Here is a 25,854-nt window from a genome sequence, read left to right as displayed (position 1 = left end):
GAGCCCCAAGACCACATGAGGTCTGCTCCAAAGCTTACCCTTGGCAATGAGCATTTTTGAGGACCTGCTACATGCCGTGAACAGTCACTGGCTGTACACACCAAAATAAGACATGGCTCAGGCCTGAAAGGAACATCTAGTGCACTGGGGACATACTCTTAAAAAGACAGTTAATAATAGGTCCCATGTTTAGCAGCCAAAAGAGTAAAATGGACAAAAATTACTGGACGAGTTCGGGAGACAGAGGTGGTGCTGCTGGAGATGGCTTCAGGAGGGGGTTTGAGCTGAGCACTGAATGAGCCAACACGTAATAAACAAGATCTTTTCCCAGTGAGATCAATTAATCCGGGAGCAGTCCTCCAGGGCCTGAGGACTGCGCTAGGCCACATGGATCTTGTGACACAGCAGAGGCACAGGACTGAAGGGGCCACACCTGTGTCATTCTCTGAGGCACCCAGAGGCTCAGGTTTGCCTCGTTCACTGAGCCCTACTTCCTGGGCCCGTTCTGGTCCCTTCTTGGAGGCCGCAGCCGGATGGGGCGGTTGGAATGACCCCCTTTGGAAGCCACCAGACCTCTGTGACTTCGAGCACGTTTAAAGTAAATTCTGGGAGCCTCGGTCCCTTATTTTTGAAAATGAGACATCTCGTAGAACTGTTTGGAAGATGAGATAAGATATAGAAAGGACACAGCACATCTTGACCCATTTGTTGCCTCATATGTTACTTCCCTTCCCCCTTGAATGAATCTAATCTGCCTTTATTCTCCATCAGCCGGATTAAAATTTCCAGCTGCCATTGTCCTGTTTTTGAGGGTTACGTTGAACTTTTTGATGGACAAATACCGTTTAATAGACTTATAAATGATGTTCGTGTAGTACTTAGTTCCTTGTTAAAAAATACACTTGAATTCAGTTATAAGGACTGTGGATGCTCAACACAGTTGAATGGTAGTTCATCAGAGATCTTCTTCTTTTTACAGTTGTGGGATATGACCCCGGTTGTGTCTTGATGCCTCTTCCAGGCACCAGATAGTATTTACTCAAGAAACGGTTGTTCTAACCTAAATCATGACTGGAGCTGTAAAGCAGATGCGTGAGTGGTGGGAGAGAAGCTGAAGAGCTGAGCTGAGCTTGCATGTGACCCGCACACACGGCGGTGAGCGGTCGGTGAGCTCTTGCGAGGGAACTCTTGCAACTTGTTCATACGATGTAAAAGAGGCTATTTTTTTAACAAGTTGTTTATACAGTCTGGCTGTGCTACCTTGTTTTGAGTATACTGCAGACTCAGTGTGGGGTGTTTTCAGTTTTATATTTCTCACCACTTCGTTTTAGTTGTTGCTTTGTGTGTCGGAGAAATGAGGCGTGTATAACTGTTCAGGGTATTTTCGGTAGTTATAGTTAACGTGTTTCCTTCACTTGGACACATATCTCGTGGTCGGCATCTTTTTCTTCTCTGTGTATCCACCCTCAGCTTCATCTGCTGTTCCCCAGAGTGTACGTATTCACGGTTTATTTGCAGTGTTTCTGCTTTCGTAGAAATTCCCTCCCATCGAGAGACCTGGAAAACCATTCGTGTGGATTTCCACGCTGACTCTTGAATCACCTGAAGAGTGATCTGTTTGTGATACCTAGGTCATACATGTTCTCATGGAGTGGAAATGACCTTGTGTTTCTGCCTCAGTTTTTCTCTGTCTTTCCCACATTAAAAACAAATGTGAGAAAGCCACTCCCAGCCACAAAGTAGATTATCATAACTCAGACCTTCAACCCTCAGTGCCTGGATCATTTCTAATTCAGCTGGAACTTTCTGAGCCTTTTAGGTTTTAGTTTTATTGACACAGCTCTCCGTCGCTCTTCATATTAAAAACAACAAAACCCTGTGTCCTTCAAGAATAGTGTCTTTAAAATGTGTTGTTCTGTGATGTCACCTCTGAACCTGAACATGTTCCTTGCTGCGAGGTTGTATCCTGCTTTATTCCTCACCGTCTGTATTTTCTTCTTTCAAAACGAGATATTTAAAGATTTTTATCTTCATGTATTTTATCAGAACACTTTGCACACTTTCATACTAAAATTGTGTGACCTGAGACATAAAAGGTACTGAATCCTACAGTTCATGCTGTGTTCCAGTTGGGAATGTAAAAAAAAAAAAAAAAAAAACGAGGGGCAGGGGGAGGCTTTAGGAAATGAATCTAAACTCTAATTTTAAGGGAATCCAGTCAAACTTGATAAATTGAGATATTCTTGTGTGTAGTGACTCAACTTGGGATATTGAAGTTCTTTTTTAAAATCTTATTTTCGTTTGTAAAACTAGAATTGAAATTAGCAGCAGGCATGAGCTGTGTGCTCGCCCCGTTCGAAGCACTTTACACAAGTGCCACCTCGTTCAGTCCTCACCTGTCAGGAGCGCTGGGGGATCCCCGGGTCCTTGGGGTTCATCAGGTTAAACAAAGCCTCGCAGTTCAACAGGCCAATTACTTGCCCTTCCCTGTCCGAGCCCTAACTCCACAGGATCTTGTCCTCTTTTGATCTGACAATTTGGGGGGGGTAGTAGTTGAAGTCCTCCCTATTTTTTTTCCTCTTTTCCTGAAAGTAATTTTTCCCCCTCGTGATCATTAATTTTCTTTCTAACTGGGAGAAGGCCTCCCAGCCGTACTTGGATTATCCCTCCCCCAACACTGACCAAGCGTGCTTCCGGGGGACGGGCTTCCTCGAGATGATTCTGCTGCTGCAGCTTTGGGAAGCAGGACAGTGGGTGTGCCTCATGCAGCCATGGTACGTGACAGCCATGACCTGGGACATCAGGGCAGACGGGCCCATGTGACCGTACTGTAAGGTTGTGTACACACACACACACACACACACACACAGCAATTACCACTTATCACTTACCTGCCGCTTCCGCACAATCCTCGCTTGCCCTCAGTCAAAGCCGTTATAACTAACCTGAGTCTCTTCTGCATGACTGCTCTGTGAGAGAGCTTTAAAAAGGGAATTTAAAATACTCAATTATCTATTCTGCAGTTTACTCCTAGAACCTGGAGCCACTTAACTAAGTTGTACGTAATAAAGGACTGTGTGTTGGAAATGAGTTGTAGGGAAGAATCGCTGTGTTTTCCCTTCCTGAACTCTGGAGCCCGGCCTGTGTATAGAGAGGCAGGCACGGCGGTAGGGAGACGGTGGATTGGGCATGCAGCACACCCGACGTGGATCTGAGTTGGGGCTCGATGAGCTCAGACCCCACTGGGAAAGCTGATTGTCTCCTTTGGACCACGTGTGACACCGTGGTCCCTCTGGTCTGTGACCCTGCACTTCAGTCCAGCCATCTCCCTCCCTCCCAGCCTGTCTGTACCCCAGCCCACAGGGCCACTCAGAGGTTGAAACCACTGGACACCTCGTTGGTGACGAGAGTTGCGGTCAGTAACCACAGATATGTCAAGGTATCCGTTGCCCTGCCTTTTCCTTTCTCCTCATCTGTGTAGGTGCTTGAACTTGGTGAGAAGCGCTTAGCACGCCAACTGTGTGTGTTTATAATACTGTGAATTCTTGAGTATTATCTCCACCATTTTTGTAACTTGTAGATATGTGTTGGTGTCGGGGTGCCTTCCAAGCATTTTTATGGAATAGAGGCTTCATTCATTAGGAGTGGAAGCTGGTGCCAGCACTTGGCTTTTCTCCTGTCTGGGTTAACTCTCATAGTTCTTGTTTTACCCCACTGGAATTGCACTTTATATATATTTTTTGCTCTGTTACTTCAACATACAGAAGCTCTGGCAAGTAATGCCTAACAGGATTATGCTGGGAAAGTGGCAAACCCGCACATACCATGCACGTGGCTGTCCTTTATTGGGTAGGATAGAACCGATCACATGCTCTCAGTTTCTCCAAAGAAATGATGTTACTGGAACCTTTAACTGCCTGGGTTGTCTCCACAGTAGCACAAGTGGTTTTAGATTAAGTACTTGGAGTCATGTGTCTTTTTATCTGAGGTCAATCAACCATGATGTATTTCTTATTGGATTGTTTGAATTATTCAAAGAATCATAAAATCACAAAACTGGAAGGGATCTTCAGACATCTAGAATGTTCCAAGCACAAAACACTACAGTCACACCAGGCAGTTAGAGATCGCTGAGGTATCAACAAGGGAAACCCGAAAGAACAGTTTTCGAGGAACAGTTGTTTTAGAACATTAACTGGATGGCGTGGGGGGGGGGGTGGCAATGACTTCCAGCCTCGAGGCAGGGAGCTCTCGGGAACCGGGTCTGTTCCTCTCATTGTAGGCACAGCCTTTGGCCCCAGCCCCGTGGTTCCAAGCGGATGGGTATGTGCAGTGAGGTGGTTCCTGCAGGTCTCCATCAGCATAAACTCCTTCCTACACTCTTCCCCACAGACCACCCCAGCTGCAAAGTTTAAGTGGAAATCCAGGGGCACTGAAAGCGCACCTCACCCTCTGTGTGTGGGCTGGCCCTGAGCCAGTCTCTTCACTGACCTTCTTATGGAACATTGCCTTTCTTTTCCTGTTTTAAGATTCATTTTTTCAAAAGCAGAATTTATTTTTTTCTTAACATTAATCAGTTTTTAACGCCTGAATTTTGCCTTTTAAGCAAGGGACTAGATCTAAACTATGTTATCAAAGTTACTGGACATAACTATCCATTAAATGACATTCCTTTGGTTTGGGCTTTTCATAGTAGTTTAATTGTATGTAAGTGACCTTGTCCACTAAGATTTATGTTTTAAAGTGAAGGAAAGCATTTTGCCAAAAACATTCTTTTTTTCCTCTCCTTTAAAACAAAGTTATGTTTTTCTGGATGTGCAAGTGCCTATCTAGCGACATGACTGGGAAACAGAGATTAAATCCATCTTGAGCACTGAGGGATCTGGATGACCCTCGAGACTCCAATTCTCACCCAGTCCAACCCTTTTGTTGAGTGTCCACCACACTCCAGGCTTTGAACCAGGCCCGGGGTCATGAGGTCCATTCTGTGGCCTAGATGGGATCATTTCAGTTCCAGGTGGTAAATCCAGTGACAGAGGGCTGTGGGGTCCTGTCCCAGGAGCTGCGCAGGTGCTCCTACCTGCATGGGTGGAGCCAGGGGACCTTGCAGAGGAAAGGGCTTCTGAGCTGAGAGTTAAAGGATGAGTTGTTGTGAGCCCAGGCTGTGGGAGCAGCATAAACAAAGGCCCAGGGCCTGCATCAGCCTGGTGCTCGGGGCCCACAGGAGGTTTGGAGCTGCCAGAGAACATCAAGTGCACAGCTGCAGTCCTGGAGCCTGAGCTCTTGTCACCATGAGACGCAGATGCTCGTGGCCACAGAGAGAGGCAGCACGCGGTTCGCCATGCGCCTCTTCCCAGAGAGTCAAGTTTCCCTGCAGCTGAAGCTGGTATCAAAGTTTCTTTTTCTTTGCAAATACCTGGAGTTATTATCCTAAAATGACCCCTGGTAACTAATTTTTGAACTTTGTTGGGGGCACAGCCCCTCACTGGAGGCTGTGAGGTGGGGCTGGAGACCACTGCTTGCACAGACTTGGCCTGGACGAGCTTATGGCATTACTGATTCTGCTATAACGCAGGGGCCCAGGCTCAGGACCTCCCCTTTGAAAAAGGACAGGCCTTGACCTGTGGAGGAGGTTGTTCTGGACAGCAGTGGCACTGCACCCACATGGCCTTCCCGTGAGCAAGCAGGCCACTGCTGCCCTCATTTCCCTCTGGCCTTGAATCGTTCTTGCAAGTAATGGTCATTTCAGTACAATGTGGTAAATCCTCATCGCAGTGGCACTCGCCGAGCGGAAGGCAATGTTTTTCTCAATTCGGCGACAGTAAAAGGGCTCAGGCAGCCACCGCCCTGGAGACCCGACTCTACCGAGCAGGGGCATCCCGGCGTCCCCACAGGGGCACCCCCACCGCGGGCCTTGGTACTTCCTAGTACTGATACCTGTATTCCATCCACTTGCCTTTATCCTTCAGTGCCCAAGTATCATATGTCCGTAACTTAATTCAGGATCATCCATGTTTTTAGTTTGTAATTTTGCCTTTAAACATTATCCTTTCCACCAAGAAGCCTGTTTAGGCCAAACACAAGAAAGCAGGGTGTAAAATTAGATCTGTCCAACACTGGAATGGGATTCCTCTTCTGTGTTTCTTTTGCCAGGGAATTTTTGAACAGACAGTACGTAGCCCCTTGTCTATTTATAGTGGAATAGATGTGGAAAGGAGATTAAAAGCCTTGAGTAGAAGTTGAATTCAATGATTGTTCTTAAGATCCCTTCCAATTCGTGATCCTATGATTCCATGACTGTTATTACTAGACTGACCTAACCCTTACCAGTGACCCGCCTGCACGTGGCTGACTTCACTCAGGTAAATGGGAGCATATCCCACTGCCTTTGTCTTGTGTCACATCAAGTAAACTGCTTCCTGTATTTTCCCATCTAGAGCCCAGGAGGTTTGAAAAAGATGGTGAAGGTGCAAGTCAATCATATAGTACCATCTCATTAAAAACAAATACCTCAAAATGTTCACCTTCGTGAGTGTACAAAAGTGTATCTGATTTTCTTGGGAGAGAAAGGGAATTGCAGGTCGGCTTAAAGGTTAGATTTAGAATGTGACTTTGGTATTTAGGATCCTTTCTCCTTTTTATCCCCCTTGGTTCTCTGGGAAGCATGAGAGGGTAAACTGTAACACAAAAAGGAGAAATGGTTTGAAAAAAGTATTTCACTTATACCCACTTTTTCTTTCATTTAAATGGATGGCTGCCTTATGTTAGTAGCATATGAAGTATGGACCAAAATACTTGTGTCGCTGGTAACCACTGTATACTTACATATTTGTGTTTTATGCCATCTGCTTTTTTTTTCAAATGTACTGTCATTTTGCAGAAGAAAATCTTTATATGAAAAGTCCAAAAACTGTTACTAACTGGACATCCGGGAAGGTGCTAGCCCCACACTCGTGCCTGCCCGCCACTGTCTCCACAACAGGGGACACGGACACTTCCACCCTGCACGCCCGCCAGTCTACAGCCACGTCGGAACCTGGCTGCAGCGGGCGTGTTGCTTTATGGATGTCTTTTTCTTTCTTTTTGAAATGAGATTCTCCAAGGGGTCAGGCTGAAAATGTAATAAGCCCAAAGCTGGAAGAGATTTCTCAAATGTGGTTCTAGCCGAACCCTGCTGGCATTGCCACGCCCTCTGCCACTAGATTCCCCCAACCAGACCAAGCAGTCTTGACATTGACTTCCTGAATGTGATTAGGTGGGAATGAGCAGGGATTTCCCACGGTGTTAAATGTCTGTGTCCAGTTCTCCATTCAAATGCTGCTGAATGTCGTGAACGTTTCTGAACTCTGCTCACTTTCCCACTGTGCTTCCCGCTAACCGAAATGAATGTGTAGCCATGACCAATGTCAAAGACTCAGTGCAAGCTACCGCCACGGTTTAAAATAAATCTCTGTGGAAACCTTCCTGCACCTTGGTCCTGTCCTTGTTGTCGAGCTGTGCCACGTGACACACACGCACTCCAGCAGCCCTGCGTTGGCGTTCACCATGGCTGACTGAGCAGACCTTTTTATTTTCTTTATCTTTCACACAAGGCTGCTTTACCTGTGACTGATAAACTTTCCAAATGAAGGAGAGAGGACTCAGGGAAAATACAGCCAGGAAAAGCCTTCGTAAAAACTCATGAGGCCCATTTTACAGATAAGAAGTGGGAAGTCGATGACTTGCACACTGTCAAAGGGCTGGTGGGAGGGGCGGCCGGGTTGACCCTCCTCCATCCAGCCGGCCTGTGCCTGCCCGGCCCCACCCACACCCAGCACCGCGGCAGCCCCCAGTGTCCTCCTTCAGGAAAGGAGAGATTCATGCCCGGGGGGCCGCTGCTCACTGATCTTCCAGGCGGACCAACCAGAAAGCCCCTTCCTAGGGGCTCCTCAGCTGACAGCCTGGACCTGAGCACCTCAGGCACCTCTCTCTGAAGGCCCCGCACCGTGGGACTGGCTGAGCAGTGCCCACCTGGGTTCTCCTGCGCTGTGGGTGATGCATTACGTTTATTTCGCCGTGAACATCCAGAACATCCAAAACGTGTACGGAGCTGTCCTAAATCTGTTCACTGATTTTGTTACAACTTTCCCCAGCGTCACTAAGACGTAAAATGCAAATAGCTTAGAAGTTTTACCAAACAGTAGCACCGGAATGCCAGGTGCGTAATTGAAGCCACTTTTTTAACATCTTTATAGGTGTATAATTGCTTCACAATGGTGTGTTAGTTTCTGCTTTATAACAAAGTGAATCAGTTATACATATGTCCCCATATCTCTTCCCTCTTGCGTCTCCCTCCCTCCCACCCTCCCTATCCCACCCCTCTAGGTGGTCACAAAGCACGGAGCTGATCTCCCTGTGCTATGCGCCTGCTTCCCACTAGCTAGCTATTCTACGTTTGGTAGTGTATATATATCCATGCCACTTCTAATCGTAGCAAATGTAAATAAACCAGGCCTCCCGTGATTGTTTATGTAAATAGGCACTGACCCTTGGCTCCGCTTTGCTCCTGGGGCCTCACGGCCAGGCCAGGGCAGCGTAGCGCCCCCTCCTGGCTCTCCTCCCCCCCCCCCCCCCGCAGCCCTGCTTCCCTCAAACTGACAGTGACATGGAATCTTTAGGAAAAAAACACATCCTCAAAGGAGAAACTTACACGGGAAAAGAAGCTGCTGCAGAAGAGGCAGGTTCGCTTGTTCCCAGCCCCAGTCGTATTTATTTTAAAATAAAAGCTCCCATTCTGTGTGGCTCCTCATTGCTACAGGGGGTAACCTTTAGGGGGATTTTTTTTTTTCCCGTGAGTTTTAGCACACTTGTCAGTTAAATGCTGATGTTAATAGCTAACAAACATATATCAAGTCTTTACGATGCACCAAGCATTCTTCTAAGTGCATTACTAGTAGTTCACTGAATCGTTAAAACCACCCCTTGAGGTAGGTAGCACTACAATCTCCACTGACGGGGAAAATGAGGCCCCCAGAGGGTAAGTAACCCACCTGTGGTCCCACAGTGAAGAGATGGTGGGTCAAGGCTTCAATACTAGGCTTTGTATAAAGAATGGGGCTGATTTCTATGACTGCAGAAGGAGAGGAAGCCAGCTCAGACCACAGCAGTGGAATATGGGCCAATCTATGGGGACATCTAGACGTGGGGCCTGTGTACTGGGCCACACCTTCCCGTATTTTCTGAGGCGGTTCCAGCCCCGCGTTGGGTCTGGCCTGGCCTATTTAAATCTCTGAGCCAGCTCTTCCAGGATTTCAATTAGTTTCTCCTCTTCAGCCGGTGAGGACGATGTCCTAGCAAGAGGCAAATGTGTGGGCACTGGTTTCCGGTCTACAGGTGAGAGGGAAGAAGAAAGGTGTGAGCAGCGAGGCAGCATGGATGAGCCCCTGCCCGCCACTTGGGCCCCGGGTCAGTCATGTCACGGACGTCTGCCGGGGAGGGGCCCACACGGGACGGAGTTAGATGCCACCCCTGCCCTCAAGGGTCCCCACAGATGATGAGGTGCTACAGAAGAGAGACCGAGTTGGGGAGGACAGGTGTCGGGCCGGGTTTTGAGGGACTCCAGCGGGCTGGGGGGAGGGTCCTCAGGCCTGGGTGCCGGCGGGGGTGGGGTTTGGGCTTGGGGAGTGTGGAGTGTTTGAGAACCGGCAGGTGGTGGTCAGAGGAGAAGGTACGGCCACACCCCCAGCTGCCACAGGGTCACCAGAGCTCCACCATGGCTCAGGCTCAGGCGGCCACATCCGTGGTGGGGAAAGAAGCGGAAGGCCCTGGCCTCCAGCATCTGCCCTCAGCGTGCCTCCTCTCAGACTGCCCGTCGGGACGCTGCCCAGGTTGGGAGCAAACCCTCAACAGATAACGGCCCCCAGAAGCACAAAGAAGAGACTCATTCCCTTTGCACCGCTGCTTGGACAGCTCCCATCCCCGGGTCTTCGGAGAGGGAGCCTTCATCTCCACGGTGCCCACAGGGCCCGGCCTCGCCCAAGACTCAGAACAAGGATGACAAGCCGAGGATTTCATCCTCAAGGGACCCAGAGTTCAGAAAGGTGGAGGGGAAAAGCGGGTGGTGCGAAATCAGAGGTGAGGCCCTTCACAAAGCACCCCGACAGGCGGAGGAGCCGCCCTACCAAGGAAGGCCAGGCACAATCACGGGGCAGGGGAACAGTCCCTCCCCGACCCGAGCTGCACGGAGAGGAGGGTCGGGGGTGCCTCCACACCCAGGGAGGAAGTCACCTTGGAAGAAGCGGCCGCTGGGCTGCACGGCAGCCTTCGGGGCGAGGGCCAGCCACAGCACGGTGTCCGCGCCCTGGGCCTCAGAGCGCAGCCTGGCCCCCAGCCTGGCGTGGAACCCGGGCATCGACAACCGCACACCTGCAGGGGCAGGGGGGGCACGGACAGGGAGGTGAGGACAGCATCCTCAAGCCAGGACACTGCCCGCGCTTGGCTTCTTCCACCGCCAAAACCACCACGATGAAATGGAATGGGACCAGACTGCCCTCTTCCCACTTCAACACAGCATTCCTCCAGGCTGTTCAGATTTCACACAGCCTTGTCACAAAGCCCCCGAGGTGTCACCCTGTGGCCTGGGAGGGAAGTGCTGCTCACCAGAGCCCCGAGTCTGTTGGGTCCTGTGTCCCCTGGACCCCGGGCGCCCAGACCAGCCCGTCCCCTGGGAGCAAAATCTCCGGCACCGCCCCGCTTTCTATCCTAAGAAAGGAGGGTCACACTGAGGCCGAGAGGGGATCAGACTCCCGCTTCCTGGGTGAACCATCTCTCGCCAAGGATTCTGACCTCTCCGAGGATCCTGGCAGATGGTTCCTCGGGCTGCACTAGTGTTTCCTGCTTTTTAGGGAGGAGAGCAGTAAGAAGGGGAGGGGCTTCTTCCTCCGCCAAAGCTCCTCTAACTCGTCCTCCCCCTGCCCCCCACACCCGGCTACACAGAGGTTCCCCTCCTGGTGTCGCCTCCCCAGGGCCCCCGTGCTCACCACGGGAGGCCCAGCCCCCCCTGCCCACAGACCTCGGGGAACACACTGTCCCAACAGTGAGCACACTGGGAAACAAAACTGTTCTCTCGTGAAGCCAAGGAAAGAAAAGAAGGCAGAGAAAACAACGTCTGAAAGCTGTAATGAGATCAGGATTTCAGAGAGAGAAAGGATCATCTAATCTAAGGCCCTCATTTTTTATATTAAAAATAAACTTTTTTCTTTTCACAGAAACAGTACTTGCTAATTGTGGAAACATTAGGAAATACTGATGAGCAAAGAGAAGGAATTTGAATCCTTCCGTCACAGCACTCGGGGAGGACAAGTGTCCATGGGCTCAGGCCCCTGCCCAGCCCTCCCTCGGGCTTCCGTGTCCCCAGACAGGCCATCTGCACCCGAGAGGCCCGGTCGTTGCCCTGTGACCTGTGGACAATAGAGGGCAAACTGCACCTTGACCCAGATGGTGGATCCAGGGGGTGGGCTTGGAGCACAGATTTTGCAAGCACACAGGTTGACACGAGGACTGTCAGGGTGATGTCCTTGGGAGGATGACAGGCTGGCTGCCCTCCACGGCCTGATGGAGCTACCTGGTCAGGCAGGGCTGGGCATGTTTCCCATCCGGAAGCGACAAGAAGTAAGAAGCCACCCTCTCGCGACACCCCTGGCCTGAGTCCCTCCTGGTGTGCTTGGCTGAGGACACCCCTTCTGCGTTTAAAACAGGAGGCTGCCAGACGTCCTCAGATCCGTGCCCCAGAGGGCTGGTCTGCGCCAGCTCTCCTAGCCAGGTCTCCATGGGATGCTATGTGACACCAACATACGCCTTCTTCCCTGGGGATATGGGTGTAGCAAATATAAGACCCTAAGGCACGTACCGCAAAAATAAGACCCGAAGGCACATACAGCAAAAATAAGACCCTAAGGCACATACAGCAAAAATAAGACCCTAAGGCACGTACAGCAAAAATAAGACCCTAAGGCACGTACAGCAAAAATAAGACCCTAAGGCACGTACAGTCTGGGGGACTGATACCTTCATTTAATGGTATAGTGCAGTTTTCCTTTCCCATAGACACTTCTCCCCAGCAGCGTTCAGGGCTGAACACATTTCTTGCACAGGCAGGTGCTCCATAAGTTATTAACTCACTCTCGTAGCACGAGTGCTGTGAGGAGCGACCTCATTTTCCACATCTCATTATTTCTTAGAATGAATTCCAAGGATGTATATACAAGTGTTAAGGCTTCTGCTCAACCGGCTTTCAGAAAGGATGACAGCGCGTATACAAGAGAGCCTGCTTCCCACGACGCTGTGGCCGGGCCCAGCCGGGACATCCTGGCCCCTCTGTGCCTCAGTTTCCCCATCTGGAAATGGGCATGATGCTAGTGCCCACCGCAGCGGGGCTGTGAGGACACACGCGTCAGTATCCAGACACGGCTGTGAGCAGCTCTGGGCTCTCAGGTGTCCTGCTGTGCTGTTTTCGGTGCCCTTTTCGGGGGAGGAGGAAAGAGCTACGGAGCCCACGTGATTTACCCGAGGCCACGGAGTTGGGAGGGACAGATCCCGAGGAGAGCTCTGCTCTCCCCCGCTGCTGCTCCAACGCGCTTCCAGAAAATTCCACTTGTCTCCTTCGTGACTGTTACCTGTGTGCATCACTACTTCTAGGAACCCGGGCAGCGGCGAGGTGGCCTGGCCTATCCCCACGTTCCCAGCGTCTCCCGTTGACTTCCCTCGGTCCCCCTTGCCCCTCTCGGTTCAGTTCGTTCCTCTCCGACACTCAGTGTGCACTGGCTCCCCCCGTCCCGAGGGAGGGGCCCCCAGCCGCACCCCACCCCAGGGCCGCCCCCTCTCTCCGCCACGCGCGGGGCAGATTAACACCAGCTCCGCCTGTGAGGGCCAGCCTGCCCCTCTCAGTGGAAGCGAAGCCATTCCTAGTCCTCATGATACTGGTTTTAGGTCACTCCGGGGGAGAGTCAGTCCTGCAGCCGCCCAAGATATCTGTAGATGAAACGCAGGCGCCGTGGAAATGAAAGACCTACCTGGGGTGTCGACCCAGCCGGGATGCATGCACGAGAAGTGGACGTTCGGGTGCGCTCGGGCCCACAGCTCCGTCAGGACCACCTGCTGCCTCTGGACGGGGTGGGTGGGGGGCGAGGAACAAACGGGAGGGGGGGCAAGGGGGCTGCGGGCGTGCAGAGCCGGCCCCTACCCTGCCTCGCCCGCCCCCCATGCTCTAGAATCCGCTCTCTACCCCACAAGCTCTGGCTACAACCCAGGGCTGCGTCGCGGCCCCTCCGTTTGAGACGCGGCAGACCAGCACCGGAAATGAGGGAACGCCGCACGCTGCCCGGGGGCTTCCCCCTCCCCTCCCCCCCGGAAATGACACCCAGAGGGTCCTCTTTCCTAGTTGCTTGTGTTGCCGTGTTCGTTGCTGGGCCCCGCTCACTGTGTACCCTGGCCACCGGCACAGGCCGGCACTGAGCGGGTGTCCGTGGACATGTGAAGGAACTCCTGCCTTGGGAGTGTAGGACGCGTACTGCGGATGCTTAGAGAACACAGCTGTTGCCAATTCCCTAACAAATCATCAAGTACCCCCCACTTAAGCCTCAGCTGCATGGAGACTACTGCCCAATCCCAGGGCAGTTTGATTACGCTTTGCAAAGAGCTCCATCTGGGCCTTATTTACGGAGTGCGCGGTTTGTTCCCATGTTCCCTGGAAAAACTGTCAAGAAGTATGGTTCCTTCAGTTGTCAGGATCGAGTCATGAGAAGTAACCACCAGGAGCCGGCCTGGGGCTCGGTGAGGGAAAGCGCGGCAGAGCCAGGCTGCACGGGGGGTGGGGGGCGGGGCGGACAGGCAGACCACACCAACAGGAGGGACAGCTGGTGGGCACTGGCAGCTTCACCAACGACGAGGGAGCCCACCCAAGTGACGAGCTGAGGGGCCAGAACTATAAATGTGGAAGGTATACAGCCGGCTTCTAAAAACAGCTGTGATGAGCTGATGTATGGCGGCCTGACTACACTTTCTGTTAAGATCGGGCATGAGATCTGGACCCCTGCCCTTTCCTTTCAGAGCTGGACGCACATGCCCTTCAAAGGGAGCCCGGAAACCCAGCGTTGTTCCAGGGGCATCTGTCCAGCCAGTGAGCAGGGGCTGCCCAGGGAGAGAGGAGTGACCTCCTGGGTCCATATTCCCTCTGAGCCGTGCCGGGCAAGGAACCCCTGCTGGGCTCCTGCTGTGGTGGCCACCGGCTCGCACCATGCTCTTTGTGGGTCTAAGAAACCAGGGAAGAGAGGTGGCAGCTTCTGTGGCTCTTCCTAGGGGCGAGCTGAAGTCCCCCAGCCCCACCCTGGTCCAGGCAGAGCTGGGCTGGGCCGGGCTCCTGATGGAGAAGAGGGTTCTCGCTCCACTGGGGAACATTCAGGTGCTGCTGCAAATTACTAAGATCCAAATTAACGTGAATCCCAGAATTCGCCTTCCTTGGAAAAGCACCCAGGTGGCAGCCTTGAGAAACTCCCCTCACTCACTTTGTTTTGTGCATAGACCATGGTGCCATCGAACGCGGTCCTCTCTGACTGCAGGTCATCGGTATTCAGTTTCTGAACCAACATTCCTCCGGAGGAGACTGTTATCTGCGATAAACATAATGGAGATTTGTACAGAAAAGTTCATAATACCCTCCCATCCCTCTTCTCTGTCAAGCAGCGTCATACTGGTTTCTTGTTGCTACTGCAACAAATGACCACAAATTTAGTGGCTTATAAAGTCGCAGATGAATTCCCCCACTGGAAGCTCTGCAAGTCAGAAGTCTGAAATGGGTCTTATGGGGCTAAAATCAAGGTGTCAGCAGAGCTGCATTCCTTCTGGCAGTTTTAGGGGGCATCCGTTCCTTCCCTTCTCCAGCTTCTAGAGGCCACTCGCATGCCTTGGTTTGTGGCTGCACCATGCCGACCGCCTCTGCTTCCACTGTCGAGTCTCCTCTAACTCTGGCCCTCTTCTTAGGACCCCTGTGACTGCACTGGCCCACGTGGGTGACCCACGATACCCTCCCATCTCAATACCCTTAACTTAATCACAGCTGCAGAGTCCCCTTTGGCCACGTCAAGGTGACGTATTCACAGGTGCCAGGATCTAGGACCTGGACCTCTCGGATCAGGGGAGGTCATTATTCTGGCCCTCACAGCAGAGGGAAGGCAGCCTGCGTTAACTGCCTTCCTCCCGACTCCTCTGATTTCCGTCACTGTAACCCATCAGCCTGTCCCCTCCCCTTTGAGCGTCAGGTTCTCCAGGAAGTGCACCCACCCCCCGCTGACTGCCTTCCCCGGCCGCCCCTGCTCTTCAGAAGCCCCCCGTTCTGAAGGCTTTGCCCGCTCTCGGGTGGCACTGGGGAGGAGCCTACGGTGAGGGCTGGGGACTCGTTGGTTGTGTTTGGGCAGCAGCCACCCAGCCTCGGCAAGAGGCAAGAGGCCGGAGCAGGGGGGGTGGAGGGCCCCTGAGAGCGGGGCAGGGGGACAGGATCGACAGCTGGCTCCCAGAAGTCTCTACTGCCAGAGCGAGCATTCTGGAATCCCAGGCCACGCCTACAAGCCCCTCAAGTACATGTGTCCTCAGGACAAAGCCGCAGGCTGACCCTCACCTTGACCTGGATCCCTCCCCGCTTCACCGGCCCCTCCCTAGACCCACCTGGACACCGTCTGGGCTGGCCCACCGCTGCTGGATCTCAGATTATCAAACAGAAGGCCCATGGACCCAGGGGACAGAATTTGGCTCCCCCTATGGACGTGGACAGCATGGCCCCCTCGGGACAGTTGGGGCAACAAACGTAGGACCACTGATTTCCCATCAGGAGCAAAGTCATTTACTTACAAAACATCCCCGAAGTCAACTCACCACTCTGGGGTCGTGTTCTTTCTCCAAGACGGGGATCAGGGCAGTCGTGAGAACATACACACCTGGGGGAGGCACAGAGCATTCATGAGGGGGCGTGGGGCCATCTGGTGCCGCGGGACCCCTCCTCTCAGGTGGCCCCGGGGTGGTGGTGAGGTGGCACTGTTTACCTGCATCCTCCGGGTGAGCGGCAAGAGGCTGCCTGAGCTGCGGTCCCCTCCTCTCGGAGGGTTTCTAGTCCGATCGCTGGAACCCGCCCTGTGTTGCTACTACCCACTATCCTGTCCCTTTTCCAGCCTCATGGGCTTTCCTTTCCCCAGGATTGGAACAAAGATGCCTTAGAACCTCAGGGACCGAGACAATAAAACGTCCACACCAGAGGAAGGCAAAAGCAAACTGCACAACAGTCTGTGATCCCACTTGGCAGAGGAAAAAAAATGTATATAGACACATATGTTCATTATGTCTAGAGTGTGCATGGAAAAACATGAACAGGAAATGTGAAATGTAGCAACACTGCTTAGGCCCCAAGGGTGGGATTAAGTAAAGCGTTTGCTTCCTTTGCTGGGCATCTCTGTACGGTTTGAAGTTGAATATTTCTACAATGAGCATATAACCTTATGGTTATTTCTGCAATCATAAAAACTATATGTCTAACATTTGTAACGAAATGAGAAAAATATTGTTGAAGTGTATCTGACATGGAGAGAGATTCACAGTACATGGAATGAGACGTTTACAAAATGGCAGGAGGAACAGAATTCCGTTTTTGTGAGGAAAGATGTGTCAAAATGAAGAAAAAGTATCTGCAAGGATGATATTGCGGTGCACTGAAATGTTCAAAACGCTTATCTCTGAATGGGCAATTATTATTTCTATGTTCTTATGCTTATCTGTTTCTTTTTTTTTTCCAAACAATGAACACATATTACCTTGTGTTAACGGGTTGGGGGTCGGGGAATTGAAATGAAAGCCCGGGGCTCTTTTGGGGCCACTCGTCAGAGTTTCTGCCTGCCCAGCTCTGCCCACCACCTTGAGCCCGGCCCTGCACCCAGGCTCACCGGAGCAGCCTGGTGTCACGGAAAGGGCGCTGGGGGGAGCCGGGAGCCTGGATTTGAGTCCTGGCTGGCACCTACCAGCGGTGTGACCATGGGCAGGTCGACAAAGCATTTCAGCCTTGGTTTCTTTACTTGTGAAAGGGAGCCCATAGCTGGACAGCCCACCTCCTAGGATCACAGGGTTCTGTGGTGAAACGAAAATGTGCACGTAGCCTGGACAGCTCTCTGTGCACACTGGGTGTCGCCATTTTATTTCATTATTATTATTATTCCTATTATTATTATTAGCAATTCTGAGTCGTGCTCTTCACGCCACACAGCGTTCTTAGTGTCTGCACCCCAACCTGTCGTGGAAGGTGCCAGCCTCGTTAGTATTCATGGATTTTTAAAGTCTGGCAAACACTGGGTCTCTGACAGCTGTTGGCCTCCGTGCAGTGGCCTTGAACACTTTCTTTGCATTCACTGCTGGTGACTTTCTCTGTGATTTAATTTGCGAGAAGTAGAAAGGACTTCTGCCAAAAGCTATCAGCCCCATCAGCCTGCCGTGACGGATTGTCATAAACGACTCCTTGGCGTAAAGGAAATGAAAGCTGGAAGCAGGTTCCACACCACAGGCCGGCACCCCTCCTCCAGAGGCCCTGCTGCTTCCCTCCCAGAGGCCCGGGATGGGCCGAGGGCCGGACTCGCTCACCCCACTGGCGGGGGGCGCTCCTCCGAGATGGATGAGAGCTGGGGTAGCCCCTCTATGCCTCTCCCCCGACCCAGGAGACGGTGGTGTGTTTTGTTTTCTGCTTCATCCTCTGCGAGAATATACCCTACGGGTATCAATTTAGATGCTAACAGAGTCACCGGCAGGAAGACTAGCTGGGCCATTCATCCCTACCAAATATGCTCACCTGTAGGGCACAGCCAGGTGGTAGGTGATTTTTTAAAACTCCTGGAGAAACTGCAGTTTTTAGCAGCAGGCCTTCAGGGCCCTTTCCATCTTTAAAAAAAAAAAAATCTCCCGCATTCCAAATCCACAAAACGGGCCTCTCCCATCCTGCTCTCTGGGTCCCCCACCCCCCCGCAGCAGATCTGAGCCATCGTGTGCTTCTATATGCTTTTGGCCTCCTAGGTCCCCAGCTTTATCATTTCAAAGCACATATGTCGCTCTTCACACACAGCAAGCATTTCTTCTCCTGGAGAAGGAGATGAAGCCTCTCTCTTTCCAGCCACAAGTGATTTATAATCCTCCAGCCTCCTAGCCAGCTTTCTGAGGCCTTTCCTGTGTACCCTCAGCATCTTTTCAGGCCAGCAAAGAGAAACACAGGAAGAATCTGCTACATGCCCAGTATAACCTCCTTGTTCCTGCTCCGTTCTGCCTATGAAATTTCTTGCCTCGTACAGTTCTTTGAGCCTCCTATCTATTGCTAGATTGATGTTCCCCAATTTAGGAATCTCTGAATAAAGCCAATAAGATCTTTTAAAAGAATCTGCTAAATTAACATAAAAATATATAAGTAGTATGTATGTGTTTATTTATATATATTATTATTATTTTAATTAAAAGAATTGGAATTAAGAGAATCCCAGAGAGGTTCTGTGACTTTTCCAAGTTCCCAGCAAGTCCACACAGAATGGAAAACATGGCAAATCTCCCTTTTCTTGAGTCATTCAACCACAGAGTCCCAATTGACTCTGGTGCCAAGGGAGTAGGAATGAATCCGGTTGTCTGCAAGTCACTGCTCCTTTAGGATGAACATGGCACCAGCTATGTACTATCTCCCAGCTCACAGATCCTACCACGGGCCTGCTGTTCACAGGGGCGCCAATGCCACTCTCCTGCCCCAAAGCCCTTCAACACTCCAGGCGCCCAACCAAATTCAGCAGAAAACTCCTCAGCCTGATGTGGTAGACTTCTTCTGGAGATGTGCCCCATCCCCTCCCCTTAGGGCTGGGCCCTGCATCCTGTAACAACACGTAACCGAGGCATGACCCTGGGCCAGGCACTGTGTTTGAGCCACACAACCTCGACCCCATGGGCAGAGGAGACTGAGTTAGGGGTGACACCTGAGCCAAGCTGTGCCAGTCGAACCCTCCCTGCAAGAGCATGGGCACGGGACCCTTGACTCAGCGACCGCCATATTTGGCCCATGTGCACGGAAAAGCATCCTGCAGAGACAGGAGAGCTGGGATAGAGTCCGTGGACAAGGGTCCCAGAGAAACAGGAAAAGTTCACCCCAGTTCCTCACGCTCTTCTGTCCTGTCCCTGACGCTCCCAAAGCCCAGCTGTGCCTCTGCCGCTAAGTTCTGTGAAGGCTGCCCTTGCCTCCCCCCCAGTAAATCAGTTTTGTTTAGTCGGCTTGAGTGGGTTCCTGTTCCTTGTAACCAGACAATCCCTAAGACACTGGGCTTGGTCTTAGCTAGAAAATCCACCAGTTCACCTGTGCTTACCAGCTAATAGGAATATCCTTGGAAAGGTGCAAGCAGTGCGCTGCTGGAAACAGCTATGGGTGCCTTCGGGTCATTCCTATCTTAGTGTGAACCAGTTTAGTAACTTCCATTCCTCCAAGACTGACTAGCTAAGATCAGGGACATTTGGGGGATTCAGAGCTTTGATGAGGAGAGAAAAAAAAAAAGAGAACCTATTTTAGTCTGGGCTCCTGGAGGAGGGCAGGTCTGGGTGTAGGGAAGACACCTTCAGCCACAGGATAATGTGCCCAAACTGAGTTCTGCTCCCAGTAATAAGGAAAATAACTCATTATCATTATGACTCATTAGTATTTTTAATTTACACAATGCCTTCCTTCCAAGGAACTCATTATGTCGATGGAGGTTCATTATGAGAAGGAGATTTGGGTGCGGAATTTATGTTGGACACAGTCTTCTAAATACGGCAACAAGGACCTTTATGACATGGGCACGTGACTTGAAGCCAACCTCTCTCTATAAGCTCATTAGGAAGGGATGTTACACTGTGTCGAGCCGGGTAATGCTGAAGGAGGGGTGCGGGGTACTCTTAAAGCACTCCTGAAACCACACTTCCATCCGAATATTAAACTCATGGTGCTCCTGAAATCATACCATATCATGGGTATGATATATTTCAGTAGCATTAAAAGTATTGTTTGATGAGAAAAATCTACTGCAGTGTTTACATTTAGCATAGGAGAACTGATTGGAGTTTCTATTAAGAAACCTTCACAGCCAGCTTGAAATAAAGCCACTTTGGTTACCAAGTGGGTGTATTGGGGTATATGCCTCTACCAACTGTACTATCTGCTGGAGAAAATGACTGTCCCTCTACCCCTGGGAGGTTACTGGTGTAGATTCTAAAGGAGCAGACAGTTGTGTGATGAATACTATTTGGTACCTCTCCCATGGGTACAATAACACAAACATCCCATAGCGAGCCTAGGGGCCTCACACGCTGACTTTACAAATTATATAGAGACCATTTCAAAGGTCATATTACCTGGGGAAGCTGGGAGCACAGAGTCCCAGAGAAAATGAGGCATTAAGAGGCATTAGAGTCATCAGTTTCTTGTGGGTATTTACTCCTGGTTTGGGGTCAGACAGCGGTGAGGATGAGTCAGGTCGTTCCCTTTGCCCCCAACCTCAACTTCCCCCGCTTCCAGTTCCACTTGCTAAATGCCAGACCCAGTGCTAAATACTAGGGATACTGTGAGAACTCCCTGACTGCAGGGTGTTCACTAGGCATTAACAGGTTATTATGTAATGAACCGACACCCACAGTGAGGTCAGTGCTGTGCAGAAGAGACTGTTCTGAGCACAGGGGATGGGGTGGCGGTGGCATTGGGGCCGAGTTAGCAGTGAGGTGACACCTGAGCTAAGATTTAGAGGCGAGAGAGGCAGGACTAAGCTGGCAGGGTGCTAGGAGAGGGTAGGGATGGAAGGAGGGTGTCCAGGCGTGGAGCACAGTCTGTGCCAAGAGCCTGGGGGTGGGAGGGCTCACTCAGGGGTGGCTGCAGCTGTGAGCAGCTGGAGAGCATTGTTTGAATGTGGGCATGGACACCTGTGAGCTCTACCTGTGAGGTGGGAAGGGCCACCCGGGAGGAGGGGGGGAGCTCTGGCCCCTGTCCTGGGCTCCAGGTAACCCACAGACGTGAATATGCTATACCACGTCCTTGTCCTCCCCAGGCCCCCCAGGCCTGTACCTCAGGGTGCTACAGCTACACCAGTGTTGCTGGTGCAGGGTGACTGCGCCACTCCTTGCTGTCGCGTCCGAGACGGAGGCTGTTGGTACTACACCTGGGGCACAAGGGAAGAGCCTGCTCTACAGCAGGGAGGGAATCGGCGTATAAAAAGCATGAAGGGGCTTAACTGGGGTTTCGTTTTCAGAACTCCCCAAATGGGCATGTGGTAGAACTGCTGTGAGTGGCTCACCTGTAAAAACACCCACGGAATCCCAGCCAGATCATCCGATAAGGTCCTGGGCCCCCGGGCCAGGATGGGGCCGGGCACCTCACTGGCTTCCTGAATTGGGGCCAGTGCTCCTTGCCTGGGAGAACAGGGGGCGTGGTCCCCACGGGGCCCCGAGAGAGCTCGCCTGGTCGGGCACTGCAGTGGCTCAGACCCCACCCCGGAGTGGCGGGCAGGCAGGTGGGGAGGCCCATCGTGGCCCAGGGGCTCAGCTCTGGAAGGTGTTTCTGCCTCATCCAAAGCAGCCTCAACGGCTGGCAGAAAACCAAAGCCAAGGGGCAGATGATCTCTGACCTTTGGGTTTATCCATTCTGCCCTCAGGAGGGCTGCACAGGGCCCCCCCATCCCAGTGCAGTTTTAGACCAAGAGCCTCACCCAGGGCTCCAAAGCCCTTCTGGGGGCCGAGGGGTCCTACCTTGTAGCTTCAGGAGCTCCAGACCCCACCAGTCTACCCTGGTGCCTGAAGTCTGGCCTCCTCACACCCAATCTATCAGCCCTCTGGGTGAAAATGTCTCGAGAAGGAGAGGAGTGATGAGCTAGGGCTTGCCCTAGAAGGTATTAAAATGTATGTGAGTAACGAGAATAGTGCAGTCGTGACAATAATGACTGGATCAGTGGAACGGACTGGAGCTTGGAAAGAGCGGCAGCTTAGTGAGAATTTGGTACATGAGGGAGAGGGCATCACAACTCAAAAGAAAGGAAAGGTTATGCAGTATATAAGCAGAGCTGTGGCACTGCTTATTAAAAAGCGTGAGAAGAAAGAGAGAAAGAGAGAGGAGAAAAGGGTCCTTACCGACCTAATACCCACATAACTTCCAGTGGACGAAAACGCTAAATAAGAGAAAATGTTGTAAGAAAATAGGGGGAAAAAACAGGTATTTAGAGTAACCAGGATTTTTTTTTAACCATAAAAATGAATAAATCAGTCTTAATAATAAATATACAGCCTGACTACATAGAAAATTTAAACTTGTGTGTGACCAACCAAAGCACCAAAAACAGAATTAAAAAGTAATTTGCTCAACTGGTTGGGGCGGGGGGTCAGGGAGGAAGGCACTTGTGATAAATGTGCCAAAGAAGGCTTATAAACCAACAGTTTAAAAGACGATGATCACAATTGAAAAATGGGCAAAGGACATGAACAGGCAACTCCCAAAAGAAATACAAATGGCCAATAAATAACCACCATCGCCAAGTTCAATATCACTAGTAACCAAAGCAATGCAAAGAAAAGTAAGATGCCAGATTTCATCTATCACTTTTGCAAAGATCATTCTTTTGGGGATGATGGGTGGGACCCAGAGTTTGTTGGGATAGGGAGAGATAAATGCTGAGGTGGGAATACAAATTGCTCCAATTTTTCTGGCGGGCAATTTGGTTCATGTATAATGTATTTGGCAATTTGGTCAAAGGTCTCAAAAATGGTCACAAACTAGGTGTCTGTAATTTCACTCCTAGGAATCCATCCTAAGGCAATAACCAAAGATTCACACAAAAATGTATGAACGAAAGTACTCATGGTGGAATCATTTTCAATAGTGAGAAGTTGGAAACAAGCTAAATATCCCACAATAGGGGATAAACATACTAAATTATAGCACATTCATACAATAGAATATATTCTAAATAGAAGTAACATTTTAAAGGATGTTTAATGACATGAGAAAGCATTTATAATATAATGCTACCTGGAAAAACACAAGACTTCAGAGTGGTATACACACTGTGGCCCCTCCTCGGAGTAGGGGACACACATAGAAAAAGGCTGGAAAAAATAGACCCATGTTAATGGTGGTTTTATCTTAATGATGGAATTACAGGAGAGTTTTGGTTTCTCTTGGATACTTTTATTTCCCTATTTTCTAAAAGAAGACACATTTGTCTCACGATTAGAAAAAAGCGATCCTGAATAAACACCTCCTCCCTACCCTGCCCCCCCCACAAAGTCCTAAGGTGGCACCTGCTAAGATGAGCACAGATCCTTGATTTACTGAGCTGTGAGCTGGGACCCAGAAAGGAGTGTAGCCCAAGGGAATGAGAGAAAGGAGACAAAATGTTTGCAGGGAAGCAACAGAGGAGGCGTGAGGAAGGGAACTGGGAATGGTGCAGAATGTGGGATGCTGCTGAAGCCATACTGGTTTTGCTGGGGCCCTGATAATACTCCAGCGTCCATTCGTTCAGTCGTTTGAAGAGATCAGAGGGGCTTGGGCACCTTGGGGCCAGATTTCAAAACAGGAGAAGGACACCTAAGGGAGCCCTCTGATGTAGCTGGACAGCAGCCCTCTCTCCCTCTCCCTCCTCCTGCATCTTCCTCTCTCCCTGCATCTCAGGGGCTTCTTAGGGGAGAGGTGGTGCAGAGAAAATTCTAGGACAACGATGGGGTCCCTGAGGAACGATGGGAAGGCCAGTGAGACACTGAGGCTGGCTGATCACCTTTTCTTTTGTGACTACTGCCTGCTTCCCAATTTTACCCAGAACCAGGTGGGCTCACAGAAATCATGAACTCTGGCTCCAGTCAAGGGTTCCTCATGGGGTCACCTTCCCTCACCCCAAGACTCTCCTGGACAGCAAGACTGCCATATCTCCATCCACAGCCTTTGCGCATTCCACTATCCTTGGAATAGTGGAAGGACTTCCTCTGGCCTCTGCACAGCACAGAAGGTGCCTCTACGTTTACTCCTCACCAACTGATGCTTTTTAGCACCTATTATTATCAGGCGTGAGCAGGGTGACCTGTGCTCTAGGCTGGAGGGAAGCCAGTACCCCTTCTAGGAGTGCACTGATTTGACGAGGGCACCTCAAATCAATCATAGTAAATAGTCGGCTTCTTACCAAGAAACAGACTCACTGTGCTGAGAGCTATGATACTTTCCTATCTTTTTGCTTTTTCTTATATATTTTTACATCCAGTAAAATTCTGTGTGTGTATGTGTGTGTGTGTGTGTGCAGCTCTATGAGCTCTTGCAAATGCATACAATTGGGTAACTCTATGCATTAGATTGTGGTGTGATTCACAACCGTTCCGTCACCCCAAATATTCCCTCACAGTCACCTACTACCTTTGTGGTCACACCCTCCCCCCACCCCTAACCACCAAGCAACCACTGACCTGTTCTCAGTCCCCATAGCTTTGCCTTTTCCAGAACGTTATATAAACAGAATCATACAAAAAACAAGATATTTTGCTCATTAACAATTTGGGGTTAACCGTTACCACATCAAACTCAGATGACCCATTTCCAAAGACGTAGAATGTAATAAAATAGACCCTTGTCGTAGATTACTGTTTGACAATATTCACCCTCTCTTCCCCAGTTTCCTGGGAGGAGTATGTTTCCCTGACTCTTGATTTTGGGCTCTGTGAAATGACTTGCATTGGTCAGCTGGACGTTAGCAGATCTGAAGCAAGCAGGGGCTTGCAATGTGCTTGCACACTTGGGCTTCTGCTATTGCCACTGGAACATACTCTGGCCAGCCTAATGGTCCAAGGAGGATGCAAGAGTTTGGAACATGATGCAGACCCAACTTGCTGCTTAGAGAGACCCTACTGAGCTCAGCTGATATTAGCCCACCCAGCAGACCTGCATAAGAGTCAACAAGAAATACATGCTTATTTACTGTATGCCTAAGAGATTTGGGGGTTGTTTGTTATGTAGCAAGAGATGACAGATACAAGCCTATAGCAAAAATGGACCAACTGTAATTTTGTTGTCCTTTATTTAGGAAGGTGAGTCACTCAGACTCTGGTTTCAAACTACTTCTGATCCTGTTTCCTTGTTTATGAAATCCATAAAGTTGTTATGAGAATTGAATGAGATAGTCCAAGAAAAACACTTAGTGGAGCCCCTGGTGCATGGAAAGTGTTCAGTGCGTGCCATTATTATTACTATTATTATTATTATCATCATTATTATTAAGGTGTTTCTGGACCCTGGGTCCCTGCTTTAAACAGCAGTTACCATCGGGTGTGGAGCTATGCCGGTGAGCAGAAAGCTCCAAATCACAGAATGTGAAGGGAGAGAACATGTACCGTACACTGATGTACGTACGTCCTTCCAAAGTGACCTCAGCTGAACTTTCCCACCTTCTGCCAAAGATCTAAGGCACCACTGCCTGTTTATTACAGTCAATTAACTGATGACACAGCTGTCTCGGAGGAGGTGGATGGCATCCTTGTCTCGTGTGCCGTGGGTGAGAGGGGCTGAGATGCGGGGGAGAGTTGTGATCGGCTGATGCTCGGGCTGTGGCCAGCCGCCAGCACAGCACTCAGCGAAGCACTGCGCCCCTACCCACCCCCCACACACATCCGTCTTCACTCCTCACGGACTCTGAATGCCACTGAACGCCAACAGGCAAAACGGATATGGTTTGAGAAGACCCGAAACACAGGGGCAAGAACAGCAACCAAACAGCATCTGTCTCATGAGATCACTTTACCTCCACACTTCGTCTCCCCACAAACCTACCCTGG

General features: G+C 50.6%; 2 protein-coding genes across 8 annotated transcripts in view; one reads left to right on the top strand and one right to left on the bottom strand.

Moving 5' to 3' along the window:
* WDFY2 (WD repeat and FYVE domain containing 2) overlaps positions 1-7,463 on the top strand; it is a 170,586-nt gene extending 163,123 nt beyond the window's left edge. The window contains exon 12 of the mRNA XM_081214880.1: positions 980-7,463. Within this exon, the coding sequence (XP_081071006.1) occupies positions 980-1,009 (30 nt within the window). The 3' untranslated portion in view covers positions 1,010-7,463. The remainder of the gene's footprint in view (positions 1-979) is intronic.
* Positions 7,464-8,721: 1,258 nt separating this feature from the next.
* DHRS12 (dehydrogenase/reductase 12) overlaps positions 8,722-25,854 on the bottom strand; it is a 35,530-nt gene continuing 18,397 nt past the window's right edge. For 4 of the 7 annotated variants that reach the window (XM_081214882.1, XM_081214881.1, XM_081214883.1 and 1 more), the window contains 4 exons: positions 15,904-15,965; positions 14,541-14,645; positions 13,050-13,140; positions 12,032-12,653 (listed from right to left, as the gene is read on the bottom strand). In XM_081214882.1, coding sequence (XP_081071008.1) covers positions 12,208-12,653; positions 13,050-13,140; positions 14,541-14,645; positions 15,904-15,965 — 704 coding nt within the window. In that variant the 3' untranslated portion in view covers positions 12,032-12,207. The other 3 variants (XM_081214887.1, XM_081214885.1, XM_081214886.1) reach the window with 3 other exon arrangements.

Source organism: Mesoplodon bidens (genome assembly GCF_964165515.1).
Source record: "Mesoplodon bidens genome assembly, chromosome: 17".
NCBI classification, from domain to species: Eukaryota; Metazoa; Chordata; class Mammalia; order Artiodactyla; family Ziphiidae; genus Mesoplodon; species Mesoplodon bidens.
Note: the sequence above shows the minus strand (reverse complement) of the source record. Positions and strands in the feature narration are given on the sequence as shown.